The following is a 25254-nucleotide window of genomic DNA, read 5'->3' as shown; positions in this document are numbered from 1 at the left end:
AATCAAACACTCGAAACTCTAATACTGTGTTCATATATTTCAAGGGAAAAATTGTTGTAACGAAGTTTTTATTTAATAATGATCAATTATTTTGCTAATTTATATGCAGATAACCGGTCAAGCAAATAGAGCCCCTCTAATGTAGGGGCTCTGTTTGCTTGTGTTGTTATTATTTAGTTTTAAATTTTGCTTGTTTTCTACATTAAGAGGATTGTTTTTATTATTAGAATAACGGAATCCTACGTTATTAAGATAAAGTTTTTTTTTTAAATCGGTGTCTGGTCTTACTAACCGTTTTACAATTATTATTTCTTGGTGCAAGATCTTAAAAGTATTATAACTATAAGCGGCTCTCTTTGGTTAGATGTAATACAAACCAGGGCCATTAAAATTTTTGGGGCGCTTCGATTAAGTTGTTATTCTCGTATATTTTTTATTTATTCAAATATAAAAGCATTTATATATCTTTTCATTTAAGAAAGCATATTTAAAATAAATAATAAATTAAATTTTTCTTGATTTTGTTAAATTAGAACTAAAAAATAATAACGTTTTGAAAAAATTTTAATGTATATTTGAAATCAATTTAAAAAAAATCATTGTTTTTCTTAATTTTTTTAAATTTATTTTCAAAATATCCATTTTAAGGGGGACCATGGCCTAGTCGGGCCTAATGGGTAATCCGGCACTGATACAATCGCGCCTGACCTCATATCGAGTGTTACAAAAGGTGAGAAAATACTAGAAAAAATAAAGCGCATTTTTTAAATACTTGACGAATCCTAAGATGTAAAAATATTTTCTAACTTGGGGAGCTAAGCTCCCTGTTCACTAACTCTAACAAACCTCGATGCTTGCTTCGCAATGACTGTTTCTTGGCATTAAACAGTTAAAATTATTCAACTAAAAAAATATGCGCCGCCACTTCCCACGTCCAAATATTTCCCTTATAATGGCTTATATAAATCTACTTTTCTACTGTATTATCAACAGAGTTAATAGAAATAAGAGATAAAGAGATTTTATAGCATTAGAATAGCTATCAAATTATCAGCTTAATTATCAATATTAATTAAGTTGCAAAAAAGAAAGATATCGAAACAATTTACACTTATCTGGAAAATTTTAATTGAGTATCTATCGTAATCTGGGTAAAGCTCTCGAGAAAATTCCAAGCAAGAGATTGAATCGAACAATTCAACCGACTCCACAGCTTTAATCAAAACTACGATATCACGCACAAAACTTGAAAGACTAATACCGACACAATAATGATAAAATTTTTCAATTTTTTCTATTTATTGTCCTTGCCGATGGCTTACGTCATTAAATTAAGCAAAACTTTTTTTTTTAAGTTAATTTCAGGAAAATAAAGATTAACTGTAAACGGTATCATTCGGCACGATGGGATGGTGTTCGAGAAATTTTCGTTGGTATTTATCATAGAGTTGACTATATCAACTCTATGGTATTTATCCCTTGAAAAACCTTACCTCAATTCAGTTGTATCTATATTAATATATTTTGTACCTATTAAAACCACACCAACTGCCAGAATACAAAATATGCATTTTCGACGAAACAAGCAACTCTTTAAACAGTGTTCCCTCTTTTACAAGGGGAATTTCTTAAATATTTTTTTAAAGGACATTTTGAAATTTTTAAGAACTTAGCACGATTTTCGAAGTATTTCTTGGGTATCTTGGAAATCAAAGATTTTTCCAGGGCCGGGTACCAAAATTAATCACTCGTATCTCCAATAATGTATGGCGATTTGTTTAAGGTTACATTCGGTGACTCAGTACTTTTTCTCTGTTGATTTTGCTTTTTAATACATAACTTATTTTTCTTCATTTCAATTATAGTTTATTTTATAAAAAGTTTTTTTTAAAAAAAAACTTCAAAATAAAATTGTAATTTCAGATAACTTAGTAACATCAATTCAGTGATTTAGCACCGAAACACATGCAATTCACGTTGATAACAGAAGAGCATGTAAAAACAATTTAACATTAAAGAACACTTATTCTTAAAATTTTGTTTAATTTATAACAATGGCTAATGTTAAACTAATGCAAAAAAATCATAATTTAAGCATCTCTCCTGAGTAGACGAATTCAAATTTTTAAAAAAATGAAAACTTGTTTTAATTTTTACCTGATCTCGGGGACTAAAATTGCTGGAATCGTGCAACGGTTCCAGAACTAGAATCCAAATAGCGTTCGGTAGGTAACAAGGACAGACAAAAATAATTAAAACACAAGTTTCCCGAAATGAGTTAAGAATTTTGGGCTATTCATGCACCACGAAAGGTAACTGAAAGAAACTGTGATGGAAAGCTAAATACAATTAGACATTTCTTTATATTGATGATTTATATTTTATTTGATGTTGGAGGAAATTTATAATTTTATTAACAAATGCCCGCCCTATCTGCCACTGGCTATCATTCCATTTACAAATAATTGATCATTACACTCGATTGAAGTTAATGTTTTGTACGTCATAAAGACATTTTCATCGATTTATAAATAGACAGGGAAAGAATTGAAATAGAAAGTGCATCGTTTGTAGAGCAAACAGAAGACTAAATTTTAAGTAAGAGTGCAAAAATTGAAGAGTTGTTTTAATTTATCACATTGATTTAAATTACTAAGCTTATTTCGAATTACTCTTAATTGCATTTTTAAAATACTTGCAAAATCTTTTAAATTTTTAGGCAACATGCAAAAGAATCAGACATGCAATGCGCACACTGCACAATTCAGTGAAGTAAATTCAGCAGAGCAGACTGCTGTATCATAAAGATTGAAGACAGACTAGAAAATAAATTTTAGTCATGTTCACACCCATATGGTTTTATTCTTATACATCAGATTTCCATAATATACAGTTAAGTTCTGGAGAAAAATATTAGAGAGCTTTAACTTTTAAAAACTGGTGTCTAACTCCAACATAAGGTAGTGAAAAATAGAATATAAAAAACTATAAATTAACAAAAGTTTAAGGATTGAAAAAAAATTTATTACAGCTGGATTAATTATACACAAATGCAACAAAAATCGGTGGTTTGTTGTCAAGCAGAAATTTAGATATGAACTTTAAGAAAAAAAAGTGTACAGTATGAACAAGACATCTTTTTGAAAATTAAGCAGTTTCATTAGCAACATCTTCCTCTTCAAAGTCCCCCTCATCATCAGCAGTAGCTTCTTGGTATTGTTGATATTCAGATACCAAATCATTCATGTTGGACTCTGCTTCAGTGAATTCCATCTCGTCCATTCCCTCACCAGTATACCAATGCAAGAAAGCCTTACGACGGAACATAGCTAAAAAAAATACAATTTAAAATTTAATAAAACTATGAAAATGAAAGATCGCAATATCAATAAAGAATAATCAAGATAATCCAGTTTCAAGAAATATCTGAGGCAAAAATGACATAGTACGTAAGTTATTAATTTCTGCAGCTAATTTATATAGGCTGATTGTAAGCTCTTAAATTCAAGTTAATTTATATAGTCTTAAAATATGAGAATAAAACTTAATACAGGAACAAAACAATATATTAATAAGTTAAAAACAGTTAATCTTTCAAACAATCATTTCAAATTTTTAATCTTGTGACCACAAGTAGTGACATGAGATCTTAAAAACTGTGAGCATGCAATTTTATATCTTTGTTGCACAGGTAGGAAAAGCATAAAAATAATCCTTTTGGGGAATTTGAACAGGGTTGTCACTCATATCTGGAAAGAAAAATTCTCCGTTTTCCCTGCACATATTATATACAATATATTAAGAGGAAACACAATCACAGGGCTCTTGCGAACTATATTAGGATAACAATGCTAGTTTTAATTTCTGGAAATGCTTAGAAAAATAAGGTACAGTTCAACATAAAACAAATGCTATAAAGGAAATATAACAGGGTTCCCACTTGACTTCAGAAGAAAAAAAAAATTTCTAGGTATTTTAGGAAAATTTCAAAGTAAATCTAGACTATATTTAATCTACACCATGCAATTTTTCATTGGAAAACTGATTCTTACTTTTAATGGTAAATTAGAATTCGTGAGCAAAAATATTGAATAAGGATGGAAATGTGGAAAAGCTTTATTACAATGAGAGTTTTTAAAACAAATTTAATAGATGTTAGAATTATTTATATTGAATTTAACTGATCATAGTAACTGAAAAGTCTCTTGTTATCTCCCAGGTATTATATAGGAATTTTTCAGAGTCCTGTATAATGTAGATAAAGCATCATCTTTAAATATGACAAATTATGCCTTGAGAGGTCTGCATTTGAAGACAAAAATAAGAAATAAAATTGCAAGTTTTTTCCCAGTTTGTAAAGAAAAATTCTAAATTTCCTGTTATTTTCCAGGTCTTTCCTATTCTCCCTGTGAAGTGGCAACCCTGTTGAAAAAGCTGAATTCTGCCAAAAAGTGGAAAAACTGATATTTGCAAAAAACGAAAATTTTACAGTTACAACAGCATTTTTTATTAATCACAGTTGTTTAAAGAATCTGATAAGAACACTTGTATGGTTTCTAAGGACACCATGATAGTCCTGAATTACTAATACTTAATATCTGTATACTTAATACTTAATATACTATAAACCGAGTTTACCAGCTCTAAGCAAATGAAAAGACAAACTATACTTAAATAACAGTAATAATTATGCTAATAATTACCAGTGAATTGTTCTGAGATTCTCTTGAAAATTTCTTGGATGGCAGTGCTGTTTCCAATGAAGGTAGCAGACATTTTCAATCCTCTTGGTGGAATGTCACAAACTGCGGTCTTAACATTGTTAGGAATCCATTCAACGAAGTAGCTGCTATTTTTGTTCTGTACATTCAACATCTGCTCATCAACTTCCTTCATGCTCATTCGTCCTCTGAAGATGGTGGCAACAGTTAAGTAACGTCCGTGTCTTGGATCGCAGGCAGCCATCATATTCTTGGCATCAAACATCTGTTGAGTCAATTCTGGAACAGTCAGGGCTCTGTATTGTTGACTGCCTCTTGATGTAAGAGGAGCAAAACCAGGCATGAAGAAATGAAGACGTGGGAATGGGACCATGTTGACAGCAAGTTTCCGCAGATCAGCATTTAGCTGGCCAGGGAACCTGAGGCAAGTTGTGACACCGGACATGGTTACAGATACAAGATGATTGAGATCACCGTAAGTGGGGGTTGTGAGTTTCAAGGTTCTAAAGCAGATGTCATACAAAGCTTCATTGTCAATACAGAAGGTTTCATCTGTATTTTCAACAAGCTGGTGAACTGATAAAGTAGCATTATATGGTTCTACAACGGTATCTGACACCTGCAAAACAAAATTTTTACTTTTAAATATGTCTCAGTTTCCAATAATTTTAAAGAAAAATTATGAAGATAGTGAGGACAAATTAATAAAATCCCTAGTTATAACTAAGTGTTCAGAGATAGTTATAACTTGGGATTTTATTAATTTGTCCTCACTAAGTGTTCAGCAAAATATTTTAAGACTAAGATTTGAGAAAATTCAACAATATAATTTAAAATAATATTTTAAACTATACATTAGAATTAGTTTACACATTAAGTTCTAAAATCCATAAGTTTACAAACTTATGTAACCGCTGACGAATTGAAAAAAATAAATTCGAATATTTGAAACTAAATTACTTAATACAAAATCTGCTTAAGGTAATACAGAATCTATTATTAGCTTTAAGTTAAAGATAAAATTCCCTGACCTGTTGATTGCTCTGAAATTTTTTTTAAAGTTATTTTTCAAGTTATATCATTATTATGCAGAGATGCAAACTGCTCCGGACATGCCAGAATATTTTTTTTAAAAAAACGGTTAAATAACTAAAGTAAATTTTGCAAATATTTGACAATTTTTGCTTGCTTTTGTGACATAAGTACTATAAAGTGGTGATTAATATAAGCCTATGAATTATTTAGAAATAGTGGTGGATAAAAATCTACTAAACCAAGAATCACAATTGATAAACTACCACTTTAAAATACATATTTGATGTTCGAAGTTGGCATCTCTGATTACGATTGCTTTAATTTTAATTAGGGTTTATGCTACACTAACTTTTTTTTTTATCTAGCTGCCCTTCATACGAAGATCTTCAATTATTTGATTATTATACTCTTCAGACATATTATATACAAATTTCTTCCATTAATTTGTTAGTTAAATTTCATTATCAAAAGGTATACCCAGTAAATAAACATAAAAGAAAAACTTGTTATCTCCTTAGGGGGAGGGATGCCTAATGTTCAGAATATTGTCTGCATTTTTGTCATTTAAACATACTTCTGAACATATATTTTTTTAAAGTTCATTAAATGAAAATGGAATACTGAATTAAATAACACTTTGTTATTGAATGAGTTTCTTTTTGCTCCACTTTATTTTCAGACTATTGACGAGGTGCCGGGATATTGTACTGTATTACAATTATAACACTGAATTTTTTAAACATATCAATAAAGCTAAAATTATTAATTTTCAATGACTAAATTTATAGATAAAAGATATTTATTAAAGATTTATAAAAATATTACTTTACAGTCACTGAATATTCTGTAATCAGCTAAATCAAATCAATGTTAGTTACATTCCTGATTATAACGAAAATCTTTCAGACTCAACCTTCTCTTTAATATTGAACCCAAGAACTTCTGTTTTATAACAGTAAATGGTTTACTTTAAGAAACATCTCGAGATTAAATTTTAATACACAAAGAGTACATAAAGGGCACTTAGTAGGCTGTATTAATTTACTATTAAGAAATGCTGTTACTAATAGAGTGAAACCTTATATTTTTATAAATTTTATGAATTATTTTAAAAACCGAAAAACAAGAACTTCAGGAAAATAAGTTCTGAGAATTCAGTCCCTGGAGTATAGAGTAGTGCAGCAAAAGAGGGTAAATTTACAAATACAAACAATACGTTAAAGATAATTGCATAATATGCAGTCTCAACTATAAGACAGTAAAAATCTTGAATGACATAACTACTATGAAATTTTTCAAATTCTAAAAAAGAAAAGGCAAAATTCCCGTTTTATAAGTTACCATAGATAAATTAAATTCAGAAATGAAAAGCTGAAACCATTCATTAAAGTAAATTTAGATTAATTAAAATAAATTTTTTAAAACAATTATGGAAAAGCACTACTCAAACAAATAAGGATTGAGAACAAGACTTAATTTCAAAATTAAATACCTTTCATTATTTTATTCATACAAATCAAAAGTAAACTGAAATGATTTTTTTTTTTTTTACTTTATTAAATAATTTGTTAAATTATATTTAAGTAATTTAGTTTCAAACAGGGCTCTGGATTTTTTTAAAAAAATCATTCAAGGAATTCTACTTTAGAATTGGCTGAATTTTAAAAAATAATCATATTTTAAATTTTATTAAGTAAATTATACTGAAACTATATCACTGCAGTAAAAATTTAATTATACACTAACGCTTAACTCAAAATTAAAACTTTGAAATAAATCAAAATGACTTACATCTTAATGGCTTACCAAAATATTACAATATAGAACTTAACTCACCAATTTAAAAAAAAAAAAAAAAAAAAAAAAAAAAAAAAAAAAAAAAAAAACATACACAGAACCATGAAAAAGTCAAAATTTCACTTTTGTTTCTTGCTCTTCAGCATGTCACTTAATATCTAATAAATTATAAATTTCAGTTTAAATTTACATGCATCTTTTGATATTTGCAGTTTGGAAGAGTGAAAGTACTTTCAGAACAAAGATAGAAAGAAAAAATGTGAGCCTTATTTTTCTCCAGAAAGAAAAAAAAAATTTGCATAGCCAAAATAAACTAATTTTAAAAAAATAAATTATCCTAAAGAGATTTATACTAAACCAGTAATGAGTTAAATAAGTAAACATAAAAGGCAAAACTGAACTTACTAAACTAACTTAATTAAAATAGGTATCATTTGCTCCACTTATAATAAAAGCAAATTTCAACACAAAAGAGCAATTAAATGTACTATTTATAATTTCAGATTCTATTTAGAAAAGAAAATTTAACAGTTACCAGTAGAATTTATTAAATATTGGGCAACTCACAACAGTATCAAATCAATGCATCAAAAATTTTGATAGTATAGTTACATAAAAATATATCATTTAATTATATGTTGGTATGAAGGAACATTGATTAAAGAAATTTTAATTTTTAAATCTAAGTATTTTAAGATAGGGTTCCAATAATCTTGAAACGGTAACACAATGAATGCCACTCAATATTTTTGTACTAGAGTAATTTCAGTTGATGTTCCCAATTCATCATTTAAAAGTATTAAATGAAATCTTATTTTTAAAATCATTTGAAAGAGATAAATCAATTGTGAACTTGCACAAGTCCATCCTACAAGATTTGTTACTGCATTTGCTTAAAATAAGTATATGATCCTGAAATTCTACACTAAAACAAAGTTTAATAGTTTCTTTTTCATAGAAAGTATTTTTTAAAAAGGACAGCTGCAAACGTTGATGTTTTGTTAATTTGATTTTGTGTTGGTTAGTATTCCATTACAAAATAGGATATTTCATCCTATTTGTAAACAAATTCTCCGAATTATAATTTTACAACTATTTAAAAAAAAAAAAAAAAAAATTATAGTTAACTGACCATTTTATATGCATACAGACTAGTAAGATCTTATAATTGGTCCTAAAGGAACAATGAATTTTTAGAATTTCTATTCTTGTGATGTATTTAAATCCTTTTGTTAATTAAAATCTCATTGGTCATTTACAGTTGAATAAAAATAAATTACTTTATTTGCATGATGTAGCACATCAAGCTCAATAAAACGAAGGTTTTTGCATTATGACTAGATAGGTCAAGCAAGCAGGAATTTGCTATCTAGAATAACTGTTCCAACTTAAATGATATGGAACTATTATTTGTCAGAATACAGAAAGATCACTGCAGAAAATATATTAAGATGTTTAAACAAATGTACAACATAGAACAATTTAAACTTTATCCCAGAGAAGACAGACAATAAAAATGTTAAATTTACAAGTTTTACTATTCAGGTTATACAGTGGAAAATAGTAGTAATTGTTTTATAGTTGTTATAATACATTAGCAAACTATTAAGTTTAGTAGCTTATACATCGAAAAACATATTTAACAGTTTCCTTGGATGCCATAATAGTACACATTAAAAAGCTTAAACCTATTTTATAGAGACATGGTAACTTTCTGTCATTTGAAAATCTAATTAGACTTATTATGGTATGAATGTTAGAACTACAAACATAATACTTCTACTTCAGGGTTTCCGCTACGGTAGCTTTTTTCGCAAAATGCGAAAAGACCCCTCAAGAATGCTAAAATTCAAAAAAGCATTTTCGCATTTTTGCTAAATTCCATTAAAAAAAAAAAAGCTTCCGCGAAAAACCATGACGCTAAATCCATGAAAAAAACTTGATCAAACAAGAAGGAGAAAAAAATCTAATTATCTTTCGCGAGAACCATGACGCTAGCGTTCACGAAAAAAATTTGATCAAACGAGATGAAGCATAGCAATCAACAAAAATGGCTAGAATATATGAGTTTCACTGAGAAGAAAAGAAAAATAAACTAACCACAAGACTACCTAAACACATCTTAATGCAACGATGTAAAAACATGTCATTTAATGAATTACTTTTATATACCAATGATGTGTCTGAACAGTACCCATTAATAACTTCTGTTATAGAGTATTGTGCAACAATACCAATGCACACTGTTGACTGTGAAAGGGGCTTTAGCTGCCTTAATTTGATTAAAACTAATATTCGAAACAGGTTGTTAATCAACCATGTAAACAATTTGTTAATGATTAATATTGAGGGCCCTGAAAGTGCATTTAACTTTCAAGAAGCATTTGTAAAATGGGCAAACATGAAAGAAAGGAAGATTGTTAATTATAAACCAAAATGTTTTGATAAATAATAAATGTGTTTTTTTTTTTTTTGTTATAGGTATTCTTTTTGATATTCTTGTACATTAAGCTATTCTTTGTCAGATAACTTACGGTACTTGTTTGATATAAAGTAATTTTATAAGCCTAATGGCATTTTAGCATTTTGCTAAAACTTTTTTTCAGATTTTAGCTTTTTTGCTAATGAATTTTTAGACTCAGCTTAAACCCTGTTCTACTTGATATATGAGTATATATAAATACCAAGATTTTAAAAACATTCATTTCATAATCATCAAGAATAATACAAATAGAATTTAGTGCTTAATATTAAGTTACCTTAGGTGAAGGCATTACACTGAAAGTATTCATAATTCTATCAGGATATTCTTCTCTGATTTTGGATATAAGGAGTGTACCCATGCCAGATCCAGTTCCACCACCAAGTGAATGAGCCAACTGGAATCCTTGCAAGCAATCGCAGCTTTCAGATTCCTTTCGGACAACATCCAAAACTGTATCTACTAATTCAGCGCCTTCAGTATAATGACCTTTTGCCCAATTGTTACCTGCTCCACTTTGACCTTAATAAAATTACATAAATTAGTTTTAATTATCACAATACAAAAATTTAAAAACAAACATGTGGAATGTGATACAAATATTTTTCTTGTTCAAATCTTAATGTTAAAATTCATAATCTTAGAAATGGTAATTTCTTCAATATAATTTTTTTAGAACATTGTTGCATGAAATTACCCATTACCCTATATATTCTTGATGATATAAAAGTTTTTTATAGAAATTGAATGCAGGGTTCATGCTCTACTATAAAAATAAAATTCAAGTACTTTTCAAGGACTTTTTAAGACTTATTATAAAATTCTCAAGGACTTAAATTTTAGTTAAAGATAGACTAAAATTTAACATTTTAAACTAAAATGTTTTGACGATAAATGTTAGTCGATAATAGCAGTACTGAAAAATAAGACTTCCATTGCTCTCTCTTGATTTTGGAAAGTGATCTAAGTAAAAAAAAAAAAAAAAACAAGGGTGATTGGCATCAAGTCGAGAATAAAATTCATGATGCATAAAAACGTCAGGTTTGAATTTTGCATTAAGGCTTATTTTAAGCTAGGTATACAACCTCTGAATAAGCAAAGATTCGGGCAGAAGACGGGGTAGGGGGGAATGTTCTATATAATACTGTGATATCAATTAGATATTTAAAAACAACTCTGCCGGGAGACTTTTATTTAATATTTAAAGTGGCAGAAGCATTTAGACAGTGAAATTTAAATTGTTCTTAAATATAATTTTGAAATTTCGACCACTTTTCTATTTAAGAAAATTAATCAATTATTGGATGTTGCGACTTAATTATCATTTTAAATTTATTACCAGCCAACCATTTTAAATTGAAACAGTTGCCAACTTTCACCTCAATACCTTCTGATAGATTCTTAGTAACAATTTTGGTCACTTTGACTTTTTTAATTAACCACTCATACTTGAATTAACTTTTTTTCATTAGCATCGATTATTTGCACTTGACATGGTCACGTGAATATGAACTGCAACGAGTAGTTTTCAAATTGAGTATAAATACGAAAATCGATGTTTGATATTACAACATCGATGTTTGATATCGCAAAATGCGCGAATACGAATAGCGACATTGGATTTTGAACTCGCGGAAAAACTAATTGCGCTAAAAAACCGCTTAAGTACAAATCGCGATATTAGATTTTTGAATTGCTTTAATGTAGGGGTGCACAACCTTTTTGAGTGAAGGGCCACATGCGCAGCAGATTGACTAATGAAGGGCCGCATGCCAAAGGGAACACCCAAAGTATATAGATAAACATATTCATAGCAATTTTAGGTAGTAATTGTTAAAAAAAACATTGTTCTAACCACTAAATTCTTTTTCTAAGTTAACCTTGTAATATCTTAGCATAAAATTAAATACTTTTAAATGTTTAAAGTTAAAAACTTCTAAACTAAGAAAAAACTGAGCCTTCTAAGAAAAAACAGAATCAGTTAATCAGAAGAAAATTTAGATAAATTGAAATAATTAAAAAACTATGGGAAAATACATGTTTTTTAGAAGTCGTATTACATAATACATAAGTCCATTTTAACATAAATTTTAACTTTAAAAAATTTGTTCATAGAAATAAATTTTAAAAAAATGTTCTAGTTATTAAAATAAATACAAGTTAAATACTTTGATTTAAAGAAAGTTTATAGGGTTAAAAATGATAAAAATTGAAACAAAACCCCATCTGCCGAAAAGGGGAATATACTTAAACTTTAAAACATTTATTTTAAATTAATGATAGGAAGCAGGGGCAGAGAGAGGGAAGAAAGAAAGAAAGCATTAATCTTGAATAAACTATTTTCCTTAATTATAAAAAACTATTAAGATACTTGTTTAAAAATTTTTATTGCGAATATTTTTTTTAACATGACACTTTCTATTTGCAATTAATACACATATGCATAAACAATTAGTAACATTTACATTACTTAACGAAACTTATTTTGATTATATTTTTTACTGTTAAAATTTAATGATATACAAATCATTTCCCAGCGTACAATCATGAATGATATGAAATGGTGGAAGTATAGCATAAGAAAATGGCTAAAAAATTTTCTTAATTTTCTTAAATTTCCTGTAATTTGCAAAATTTTTAAATATTGGGATAATTTTATTCACTTGATCATGTGATTCACTTGATCATGCTTTTTCGAGCCATTAAATGAATTTATTAAAAGACTGCTCTGTAATTTTGAACAGGCCAAATTTATTCTGGAAAACAGTCTTATGACAGAAGCTGTTGTTGTGGGTAGTATTAAATTAGGGCAAAAAACTTAATTTGTCCTAGATGGTGTTCTTCATTTCCATATTTTTAAATCACGTGAATACAAATAGCGATGTGTTATTTTATAATTGCCTAAATACTAATTGTTATGTGTGCTTTTTAAATTGCGCAAATATAAAACGCAATGTGTGATTTTCAAATTGCGTGAATACGAATTGAGATGTACAATTTTAAATTGCGAAAAGACTACTCACAGCGCATGATTTTTAAAATGTGTGAATATGAATCGCGATATATGGTTTTTAAGTCGCGTGAATATGAATCGCGATGGATGATTTTTAAATCTCGTTATTTTTAATACGAAATGCGCTGCGCAATTTTAGGATCGCGTAAATACGAATTACGATCTGTGAATTTTAAATTACGCGAAAAATTAAAACGTATGATTTTTAAAACGTATAAATACGAATCTCGATATGTGATTTTTAAATCATGTAACAACAAAAAGAATACGTTGAGTGTGTGATGTTAACTTGCACTTGTTCATGGGACTAAAGAAATATACACGTGTTTTGAATTATTTTTTAGCAAAGGGGAACGCGTTTAATATAAATGTACACAACTTGTTTTTATTTTTCATTTTTATTCTTTTTAGGAAGGTATCGATTTTGCTAAAATACATAATTACTTTTTAAGTTATAAAAAAAATTAAAACAGTATCGAATTTTAAGAGTTGTAATATTGTGCTAAAATATCAGGATATTCTAAATTACAAGTAAAAAGACGTTCGAAAAACCTCTTATATGTATGTAAAAATCGACACAAATACAGCACATAAAAAGTAATTATTTTAATGCGCGATTCAAAACTCGCGTGCTGTCAAATTATATGAAAAACATCAATTTTTTTTTAAATCACGGGTAAAAAGCGTAGTAATAACTACAAAGGAAATTATCAAAATACCTTTATATTTGCGGTGAAATTGGTGTAAATAAAACGCGTCAAAATTTTATGTATTTAAATGCGAAATTAAAGTATCAAAATAGCGTATAAAAGATATCGGACTTTCAAAACCTTGTAGATATGTGTAACAATAATTGCCAAAATAACGATTGAGAAATATTTTGATTTGCAATAAAATTGGCACAAATAAACCACGTCAAAAAATGGTTATCTAAATGAGCGATTATTTAATCGCGATTCGTAATAATATTCGCGATTCGTAATTCGTAAACTACATTGCGATTCGTAAACTACATTGAGTGAAATTGGGTGCGACAAAAACTTAAATGCGTAAATTTCAAATTTTCAAATTTTTTTTTTTTTTTTAAAAATTAAATTTTTTTTCTTTTCATTTTGTTCAGATAGCGGTAGCGGGCCGCACATTGAGGGTTGGCGGGCCGCATTTGGCCCGCGGGCCGCAGGTTGTGCACCCCTACTTTAATGGGAATTGCGAGTGCGATTTTTGAATCACGCGAAAACGAATTGCAACAGCAGGCATTAAAGTGGACAAAAATAAAAAAAGCTGAACCTTTACAATGCAGGTCACTAGGAGGAGGGGGGGGGGTGCTCTATATGATACTGAGATTTATAAAAGCAACTTTTAATTATGCTGGGAGATTTTATTCAATATTTAAAGTGGCAGAAGCATTTAGACAGTTAACTTTAAATTTTTCTTAAATATAATTTTAAAATTTCGACCACTAATACATTTAAAAAAATTAAGCAATTATAGGAAGGCGCAACTATTAAATTACTTACTAATGAAAAATATATCACATCTTTACAGTAACTAATTCAAGAGAAAGCTTACTTCTACTTCTTTCAAGAATCGCGATATTGGGTTTTAAAATCGTGTGAATATGAATCTTGATATTCGATTTTAAAATCGCATGAATATGAATCGCGATTTTGGATTTTAAAATCGCGTGAATATGAATCACGAAATTGGATTTTAAAATCGCGTGAATATGAATCTCGATTTTGGATTTTAAAATTTCGTGAATGTGAATCATGCTATTGGATTTTAAAACCGCGTGAATATGAATCGTGCAGTTGGATTTTAAAAACCCGAAAATACAAATCACGATATTAGATTTTAAAATCGCGTGAATATGAATCACGATATTGGATTTTAAAATCGCGTGAATATGAATCGCGATTTTGGATTTTAAAAACACGAAAATACAAATCACGATATTGGATTTTAAAATCGCGTGAATACCAATAACGATATTGGATATTAAAATCGCGTGAATATGAATCGCGTTTTTGGATTTTAAAATCGCGTGAATATGAATCGCGATTTTGGATTTTAAAATCCCGTGAATATGAATCGAGCTGTTGGATTTTAAAAACACGAAAATACAAATTGCGATATTGAATTTTTAAATCGCGTAAATAAGAATCACGATACATAATTTTTAGATCACGTGAATACGAATCGCAGTAATTTTTAAATAGCGTACAAATACGAAAAACGATATCTGATATTACAACTTAGTGATAACGAATCGCAAAATTGGATTTAAAAATGCGTGAATACGAATCGCGATGTTGGATTTTAAACTCACAAGAATACAAATAGCAAAATTAGGTTTTAAAAACGCTTAAATACAAATCGCGATATTGGATTTTGAAATTGAGTGAATAGGAATTGCTAGTACGATTTTTAAATCGCGTAAAAAACGTAAGTTTTAAATCAGTTAAATCACGTAAGTTTTAAATCAGTTAAATACAAAAATCGATGATTGATATTAAAATCGTTTGATTAAAAATCGCGATTTTGGCAAATTCCGGTGCAGTTCCTAATATTCCAAAAATCAGCCAAAAAAAAAGAGAAAAAAAACATCGGCGCTCGAAACGAAACGCTTAGACTCTTTTCCACTCCATAGCAGAAGTCGCGGTAATCCGACTATCATTCGGGAGGCTTGGGTTTCTCCAATAGGACTTCCCAAAAATTTTAGTTTTTGGAACACGGTCGGAAATTTTCAAAAATGGGGAAAAAAAGCTTTTCGCGGAAAAGAATCCGCTTTTTCGCGGAAGTCTTTCATCCCTGCAACACATAATTTTTAAATAAGTCTAATACGAAGATCGATGATTGATATTAAAATCGCCTGAATAAGTATCGAGATTTTGTCAGAATTTGGCGCAGTTCCCAATATTTAAAATTCTTAAAATCAGCCAAACTTACATAAAATCCTAAAATCAAACAGTACGTGTCATCATCTGAAAGACGGGGAAGTCATTCTCTCACACTTACGCGCGTCAAAAGTTAAACATAGAAATACATAGAAATACTGGAAATAGGGCTGTTTTCCCGAGTTTTCGATACTTTTCAAGGTCATTTCGAATTTTTCAAGGATTTAATATCATTTTCAAGTACTTCTAGGGGCCCTTGAAAATCAAAATGAAATTCAAGTACTTTTCAAGGCTTTTTCAAGGCCGCGGGAACCCTGTGAATGTATAAAAAGGAAATTTTGATACAAATATCACAACATTTTATAACTTTTTTTATTACTTATTTTTAAGTTATTGAAATAAAATTTTAGTGAGATTTGTCGATTTTGCAACCGGAAAATATTTTTTTAATTTTTTAAGAAATAAAGATCAGATATTTTTGATTTCAGTGAGATTATTTTATTTTATATTTACCAGCAAAATCCTCTGATAAAATGTGTTAACAGTACTCAATATCATTAAAACAATATAGCTAAAATAGTTTATATTTCTAACTAGAATGTTTCAAAATTATTTAAGTATGAAAAACTTATCATTGAATAAATATGAAATCACCAATTTATCAGTTGGAAATCCAATGAAGAGTAAGTTTAAATCAGAATACATTAAAGAAAAAAAATTATTGTTGCAAGTTTCTCAGTGCAAAACAAGATTTTCTTCAATATTGGTTAACACTAGCTACAAAACAAATGAAATAAAACAAAAATACGACCACCGAAGCCGACGTCTTCAGGAAGAAAAGCCTTTAATTTTAATGTTATTTTTTTCTGCAACTTTAAAACTAATTTGTGTAGTAAAATATTCAAAAATCTTGTTTTTTCGCAATTAGTTAGGATCAAGAAAATTTGTAATAATGTTGAAAGTTTTCGAGAAGCTGTGGATAATTTTTTAAATAATTTGAGTAAAAATGATTTTCCTTTTAATTTTTGTAATGTTAATTTTTTAATTAAAAAAATGATTGATGGTTTTTAGGTTTTTTTTATATTTTTTCTTTTAACAGGGCGCAATTCTAGTCTTAACTGAGCAGCCCCAGTTAAGCATTCTATTAATTTATCTACGTATCTCCTTCTCCTGACCTTTTCATATCATTTTTAAACTTTTACTGCGCATTATTATAGGGGGCGTTGTTTTTCAGTTTTTAGTGTTTTCTTTTCCTCCGCTTTTGAAGTTGATTCTTGACCTGTGACTGTGAGTTTTTAATTTTCTGATGATTTTTATTGATTTTCTTTTCGTAATTTGTTTATTCTTTTGAATGTATCTTGTTTTTCCTGGACCTCTATACAAAACCATCGGGGTACTGAGGGAGATATTTTAAGCTTTTGCTTCTCCCTCAAATAGAAATGGTTTTGTTTTTAATGGCTACCGGGGCCGGTACCCCCTGAAGACGTCGGCTTCGGTGGTCGTATTTTTGTTTTATTTCATTTGTTTTGTATTGATACTTTTTTCTGAAATTTCTGCTGCTTTTTAGCGCGTTTTTTTCAAAGAAGTTTTTTTCCTTTTGATCTTAATTATTTGTGTTTTCTTTCAGTATTAACACTAGCTATGCATTTTAATATGTTTTAAAAGCATATAAAGCATTCAAATCAACAAAACTAAATGAGTAAATTTGAAATGTTTACTAACAGCAAATTATTATAATGGAAAATCCGTAATTTAACAGCCTAATGTTACTCTATTCACTTTTAATCTCAATTTATTTCCTTAGATAAAACTTCCACTACCAATGAAATCACTTTTAAAAAAAAGAATCACACTTTAAATGTATTCCTAAAAAAAATGACTGAATGATTCAACTAAAAAAAAAAAATGGTTTCGAATCAATGATTTTCTTAAATAAAAAATCATTGTTTACATAAATCATGCCAACCCTGGTACATTAGATTTTTTCAAGCAAAAATTCTTAATATAAAACATTAACTTACTGTAATAACAGAAAGCACTTGCTTTATGACCAAGTAAAAATTAAAAATTTTATTATAAAAAATTTAATAAGAATCTCTTACCAAAGATGAAGTTATCTGGTCTGAAAAGCTGTCCAAAAGGTCCTGAACGAACAGAATCCATGGTTCCAGGTTCAAGATCCAAAAGGATGGCTCGTGGAACATATTTTCCCCCTGAAATAGCATATACCAAGTTACTTATTTATAAAATTTCAGTTGAGTTTTGCATAAAACAAAAAACAGAAGAATTAACAAATGCACAAATTCATTAGATACATTTTTATAACTTCCAAAATAAAGGTCCATTTCTCTTTTTAATACAAAGATATTTAAATTGTAAAGTACAGAACCAGTTATCCGGAAATCAGAAAACCAGAACAAAATGCAATAAATTTTCGAATTATTTTAAAAAAAAAATTTTTTTTTTTCCTAATAAGATTTTAGGATTTTCTTTTTTTGAAACATTTTTACCTTACCATCATTTTGGAAATAATCATTAGTGTTACTTCGTTTTTTCTTCTTTTTAAGATTATTTACAAATATATATTTTTTTAGTTGGGTTTAACAATATAAAAAAAAACGGCATTTTGTAGATTCAGAAAACCGGACTATTTACTGATTTGGTTTAATGCAATGTAACCATTTTTTTTTTTTGAAGTTTTAGATTGCTAGATTAGATTAATGATGAAAGTGACAGGGCCACCTATTCAAAACCTGACTTGTGAAATACAATTACTTGCCTTTGAGAATTTTAAGTCATTTAGAAATCTGAGCTCTTTTAAAATTGTAACTTCAAAATTCCTTTTCATAAGGTTAAAAATATTAAATCCTATTTGATTTTGAAAATAGGATTTAATTTTTTTTTTTTTTTGGTAGTTTTAAGTTAAAAAACAGTGCTCTATTTGCATTTTCTTTCTAGCTCTCTCTTGTTGTTACTTAGAAAGAATGGCTGCTGCTCCTAACCAATGCTTAGAGTGGAAGTAATTTAAAGCAGGGATAGCAGTGGCCCCCATCCCCCCCCAAGCTTCAAGTGGAGGCATCCTGTGCCCACCTCCCCCCTGGTGGAGGCCCCTGAGGGATAGAATAATAAAATTGCTAAATTATTCAAGATTCATTAAAGCCCTTGGTTTACAAAAATTCAAAATGATGAGATTCCAAAATTATATTTTAGGATTCATATTTATATACCTCTTTATTTTGAGGGTCAGAAATAAGGCATCCAAATGGAAGTAAATAAAAATTGATTTTATATAATATTGAATAAGATGCTAGTTGAGTGCCTTTTTATGGTAATTGTTTTTTTATTCCTATTTAAAATAACAAATTAACATATCGGATAGTTTTTGATTTTATACATTTCTATTTATAATGGACAATTACAGTTGGTTTACTTTAAAATCTTAATGCATCCAGAATACCTCAAACAAAACTCCCAGAAAATATTTCATTACTTTTCTAAAAGCTCTAATTTATTTATTTTTAAGCAAAAAAAAACTTATTTTAAACTTAAAAAAACGTTTGTGGTAGTCTGAAACACCGAATCTCATTATCGAATTGAGGTTACTGTGCACATCTGCCATTTTGTATACAATTGCTGTGACAGCCATTACGTTTGAATTTGCATAATTGAATTCAATTATTTTAGATGGTAAATAACTATGCAAGAACAAAGATATGTATAACAAATCGTGCCCCAGTGTATCTTAATGAAAACGTGGGCTTAATATTGAAACATTAAATAGTTGACAAATTTTTTTAGTTCTGAATAGTATAAGTTTTCAGTTCAGTAAAAAGGTGCTAGCATCAGTGTTTTCACTACAGCGCGAGAATCTCGCATATTTTTTTCTTTTCTCGCATTAAAAAAATTATTATCGCAAGAAATTCGTGCATTCTATAAACCAATTTCAAAATTCGCGAATTTCTCGCATTTTGAAAAAAATTTCTCATTGCGCCATTTAGAATAAAATGCGTTTCACTTTTCTTCCTGGATCTTTCATTATTTTCAACATCTGCCCCATTATCTAGCTTCCCTATTTACCAGTATTGTTCAGAACCTTTAAGAACAACAGAATATCATCCCTCCGAACCATGGAACCTCTTTCAGAACGCATTTCTCTGCAACCACATGTTTACCATAGGTAAGGTTTCTCCATGTAAGAAATTCAAATTTTTTGCGCATTAATGCAAGGTGGACAAATACCTTGAAAAGGCAAGATCTTCTACTCTGAAATGAAAATGAAACAAATGTGGGTAGAAACGATCAGAACGAAACCAACATGCATTTGATCAACCTAATGAGAACAGCTGTTGAAAAAGTAGATGTAGAACATTTTCCATATGATGATGCAACAAAAATATTAAATGCTTTAAAAATTAGAAGATGTTAAAAAAGTATCATAATAAAAGATTTTTTTTTCATAGTGATTTTTTTTCAAGTCTCTGTGTTTTTTTCTTCTTTTTTTTAATTTTTTGAAATCTCACCCTGTTTTTGAGAAAGGGTGAGAAATTCTCACCCATTTTTTTTCTGCGATGAAATCACTGTAGCATGAATTATGGATGCCTGATATAAACTTATTAAAAATTATGCATAAGTAGAAAATAATTTTAATTAATTTTTCTTAACCATGTTAATCTTATATTTTTTTAATTTATTTCTATGTTAGGTGAAAAAAATCTTAAATCCATTTGATTTTTATAAAGAAAAGCTTTAAATTTCAAAAATGTATAAAAGCTTAAGTTATTCATTATTTTATGTATTTATTCTAACCTAAATTTAATGCAGGGAATTATCTTCAGCATAGCAGTAATCTTTCAGAAAAGCTTGTGATCACAACATAACTTCATTCATTCTTACAAAAAAAAACTTACATTTTACATTAAAAGAAATATATATATATATATATATATTCCAGTTGATTTTATTCACATTATTTTAACTAACGTTAATCTATGTTACACGAGTATTGAAAATCAGCCAATTGTCAAAACTTTCTCAACCTTAATGTAATTTAATAGTTTAAAACTTATGCTTCTAATTTAGAATAGAAGAAAACATATTAAGAATTAAGAAAACATACAAAACATATTAAGAAAACATAAATTACTACATGTAAATATTTTAAAAATTACTTATTATATTGAAATAAACTTCATAATGTATTTTTTTATCAGAATTTCTTTTAAACTTACTACAAAAAAAAAAAAAAATATGAATCTAATTTTTTGAGTAACTGTAGAACTAGAAAAAATTTCTGAAACCTAGCTCAATATCAATGCACTCAAGAATTTGCAAATTAATTTTATGGATTTGATTAAAATATGAATTTTTTAATTTAACAGGGGCGATCGTGAGCCTAACTCAAAAATACTGAAAATTCCCTGAGTAAAATCATTTATGATGCATTAAAAAAAATTTATGTCTTTATAAATTTAAGTCATTGATATTTTCAAAACATGAAATTCTAAATAAATTACATGCAGCATAATTTAAATTAATATGTATAAGTTATATTTATCTCTAATCACATTTATTATTCTACCAGAAAAAATATTTACAAATGAAAGAAATGCCAAGTATAAATTCTAGTTCTATTTCTTGAAACTTCTGGACCTAGGATTTCCGGAAACTTCCAGATCACAGTGAAAATTCCGGATTTTTCCGGAGCACAAGCTATGGTTTAATATATAAACTTAAGTTAGATATTATATAACTCAGTTTTCTAAACAAAAATCAATATTTTCTTAAAATCTGATGATTTGTTCTTGATATAAATTATTCTTAAAAAATCAATACTAACAGAATATATGTTCAAAACATGCAAAATTTATCTTTTCTAAAATTAAAATTTAATGAAATCTTTTTAGTAATGATTTCATAATCTAAAAAAATATTAAGGTTTTTTGAACCTCAAGAATGATTGGACACACATACCTACATCAATCATAAGAACAGATACTTAACTTTTCCATTCAAATTAGAGGCACATTCCAAACCAGTTAAATGCATTTTGATTTATATATCAAGTTAATTTAGCTATATTATATAATAATTAAACCTAATTCATTAAGTTAATTAATCTTAAATTGTTTGGAACAAAACTTGAATTATCAATAAACTTTCTGGTTTTAGGGCGGGGCCCCTTTGGCAAACCCTGGTTATGTACAAACAAAAAATGTATATATATATAAAGACAGTATGCTAAAAATAAAGGCAAATAAAGATAGAATATTTTTAATCAAGAAAAATCAGTAGAACTTTAAACCCTTAATCAAGAAAAATCAGTAGAACTTTAAACCCTTAATCAAGAAAAACAGAATTTTAAACCATGTTGTGAGACAGTTAAGTTATATCAATTGAAAAGAAAGATGATCTCTTATCAGTTTTAGATGTACCATATTTTTAACAGTTTAAAATTATTCAAATAGTAAAATTATGACAGCAATTTAAAAAAATCTGGAATTTAACTTGGAATTTTTTTAATTGCTTATCTGATGTTCTATCTCTTATTACACCATAAACAAAGCAAATAAATGAGCTTCAGTTCAGATATTCTCTAATAAGAGAAAAAGTGCTCACATTATTTCTGCACATATAAAGTTAAAGACATACCTGATGCTTCATTGTAGTATACATTGATCCTTTCTAATTGAAGATCAGAATCTCCATGATATGTACCAGTAGGGTCAATGCCATGCTCATCAGAAATAACTTCCCAAAACTAGAAATATTAATAAAATACACAATATGGCATTAATAATACAATGAAAGAGTTCAAAATCGTAATATAAATTGCTCTTTTCTATTCAGAAATTAAAAATTTTGAAAAAATATTCTTATTTAAATTTTTTAATTATTAAAATTACCTATTAGAGCATAGCAGAACTTGTTAACTTTACCTATTAGAAACATAGCTGAACTGTTATTAAATTATGCATAAAAGTAAAATCTGAAAAAATAAATAAAACTTAATTTTCAACTACAATTAAAACTTATATGGAATTTAAAATCCATTTTTGAATTAAAACTAAACACACTGCTTTAAAAAGAAATTTGTTCACCAGAACACTATTTTTAGTAATAAACTAAACTATCGATTCAGAAATAATGCTTGCTATAAAATATAAATTTCCTTCAGATATGCTATTTGCAAGTTTCTATTCTATATACTTCTGTAACTAAAGGATTTGATTTACAATACTTGGAAGTTTTAAAAAAATTAACCTGCCAGAAGAGAAAAAAAAAATCACTAATAAACTAAATTTAATGAATAATTGGCATATTATTCACTTGATTCAAACCTAGATTAAAGAATTTTTTTTATTCGGAAAGGGGTAAGAATCCGCGATTTTCGAAATGCAGACTTAATTTGTTTCTAAACTTTAAACTTGAAAGATTATCACAATTTTATACAAAATTTTTTATAATAATCTTTAAATCAAAGGAAATTAAAACTTATAAAATTATTGAACATTTTATTCATTGTTTAAAAAATGGCATATTAAGATATGCCATTTTTTAAACAATGCTTATTAGTTAAGATTTTACGAGGACTAATTTTCAAGACTAAAAATATGCTGCAAGACATAAATATAAAATAGATATTTTAATTTATGTTTGAATTTCAGAATACATTTTCCTTTGGCCACTGCGAATCACTGAGATTATCATCAAATCGAAAACGTATAATTTAAGTGCCGGTCAATTAATTCACCACATGGAACGAAACGGTCGTAGAAAACCGTAATATTTATAAAATATCATTAACAAAAACGCGTATTGTTAAAAGTTTAAAGCTTAGCATAAGTATTTTTATAGAAATATCGAATAAAATTAGCTAAGACTAAAAGGGAATCTTCAATTCTTAGAACGCCAGCGGCTATCGATTTAATAAGAATGTCTGCCATTTATATTTCAAAAAATTTAGACAAGTCAACAGAATAAAATATAATATTTATACCTTGGCACCGATTTGGTTACCACATTGGCCAGCTTGAATATGTACTATTTCACGCATAGTTGATTTGAAATAGAGTTTTCTTTAAATTTCAAATTAAACGTCTTGTCAGACTGAAATTATCAGAATGGAGAACTGACGCGGGTTTTCAGGACGCGCCTTTAAGAGCCTTGATTACGTCAGATAAGGGTGGAGTTGGATCAATCTGCCAGCCAACTCAGTGTTTAATACTGAGCGATATTTAAATAATGAGAGAAGTTAGATTATAAATAATATTTTGGTTATTTAAATGCAAAAAATTAATATGTTTTGTTTTTAAGTCCCAATATTTTGAAAATAATTTATTGCAATGAGAAAAAGTGTATTTTCAAGTAAGGGAGTGGTTTAGGTTCCTGTATTTTCTTAATAAATTTGGCTTTTTACAATTATAAATGCATAAATTCTCGTTCTGTTATTATTTTAATAACATTTTGTATCTAAAAAAATAATATTTTCTGTGCAGTTTTCACGCAAATTTAAATCATTTTCGATTCACGAGTTATTCCTTCAGTTGGCTTCCAAAATTGCGCATGCGCAACGAGAACCAAGAAGAAAATCTGCGGAAGAATTCAATGACCATTCAGCACCGGTTTCACCTGGCAACATGATTGGCTCGCCCACTGGCTATTTTATGACATGAAATGAGACGCAGTGTAGGTGAAAAAAAAACTGAAGAAAAATGGTGAAATTGGAACACAAGTCCTTTAACCATGTATGGTATCTACTCACCAAATTATTACTGGAAGAAAAATAAACTCGTCGCATTCAAGGCCCACGTAAACGGATGAGTAACTGACAGAGAAATATCAATGATCTCATAAACCATCTGTTTATAATGAAAGCGATAATTAATGATTTACCATTAATTTTAAAATAAACTATAATTTTACAAAAAGAGTGCATTGAAACGAAATTAATTATTGATGAATATCATATTATGTTGCTAAATTATTGAAGAATAAAACAAATTTCAAAATTTTAAACAACTATTTTATATTTCTTTGATTAAAATTCCCCAATCTATAAACTATTAATCAAATGTATATTTCTTTAATTTTTTAGCATTGCAAGACTGGCAAATCATTTTAAATTACCAGCTCTTGGAACAACATTTGTTCAAATTATTAGTTTTTTTTTTTATATTTAATACCAAACAATTTTGCAAATAAAAAAGAAGAAAAAATCTCTAAACTAATATCCAGCTAAACTGACATCCAGCTAAAATGACCCACAAAAGTTTTACAAAAAACTGATTCTAAAGTTTCCAAAAGTATATT

The 25254-nt window shown here is 28.1% G+C and overlaps 1 protein-coding gene across 1 annotated transcript; it reads right to left on the bottom strand.

Moving 5' to 3' along the window:
* Positions 1-3002: 3002 nt before the first annotated feature.
* On the bottom strand, positions 3003-24067 carry LOC107452384 (tubulin beta-4B chain). Its single transcript, XM_087157492.1, has 6 exons — positions 23942-24067; positions 22594-22702; positions 18048-18158; positions 10313-10557; positions 4704-5340; positions 3003-3329 (listed from the first exon to the last, which is right to left on the bottom strand). Exons 1-6 carry the CDS (start codon positions 23996-23998, stop codon positions 3148-3150), a joined length of 1341 nt encoding a protein of 446 aa, XP_087013618.1. The 5' UTR covers positions 23999-24067; the 3' UTR covers positions 3003-3147.
* Between the last annotated feature and the right edge of the window lie 1187 nt (positions 24068-25254).

This window comes from Parasteatoda tepidariorum, chromosome 2 (assembly GCF_982258835.1).
Source record: "Parasteatoda tepidariorum strain Cologne lab strain chromosome 2, Ptep-v5.0, whole genome shotgun sequence".
NCBI classification, from domain to species: domain Eukaryota; kingdom Metazoa; phylum Arthropoda; class Arachnida; order Araneae; family Theridiidae; genus Parasteatoda; species Parasteatoda tepidariorum.
Note: the sequence above shows the minus strand (reverse complement) of the source record. Positions and strands in the feature narration are given on the sequence as shown.

Coding starts and splice junctions, on each gene's coding strand:
- LOC107452384 (XM_087157492.1), bottom strand. CDS start 23,998: ATGCGTGAAATAGTACATATTCAAGCTGGCCAATGTGGTAACCAAATC. Junction 18,159..22,593: donor ATACTACAATGAAGCATCAG/GTATGTCTTTAA, acceptor ATGCTATTTCAG/GGGGAAAATATGTTCCACGA. Junction 3,330..4,703: donor AATCTCAGAACAATTCACTG/GTAATTATTAGC, acceptor TATTTTTTTTAG/CTATGTTCCGTCGTAAGGCT.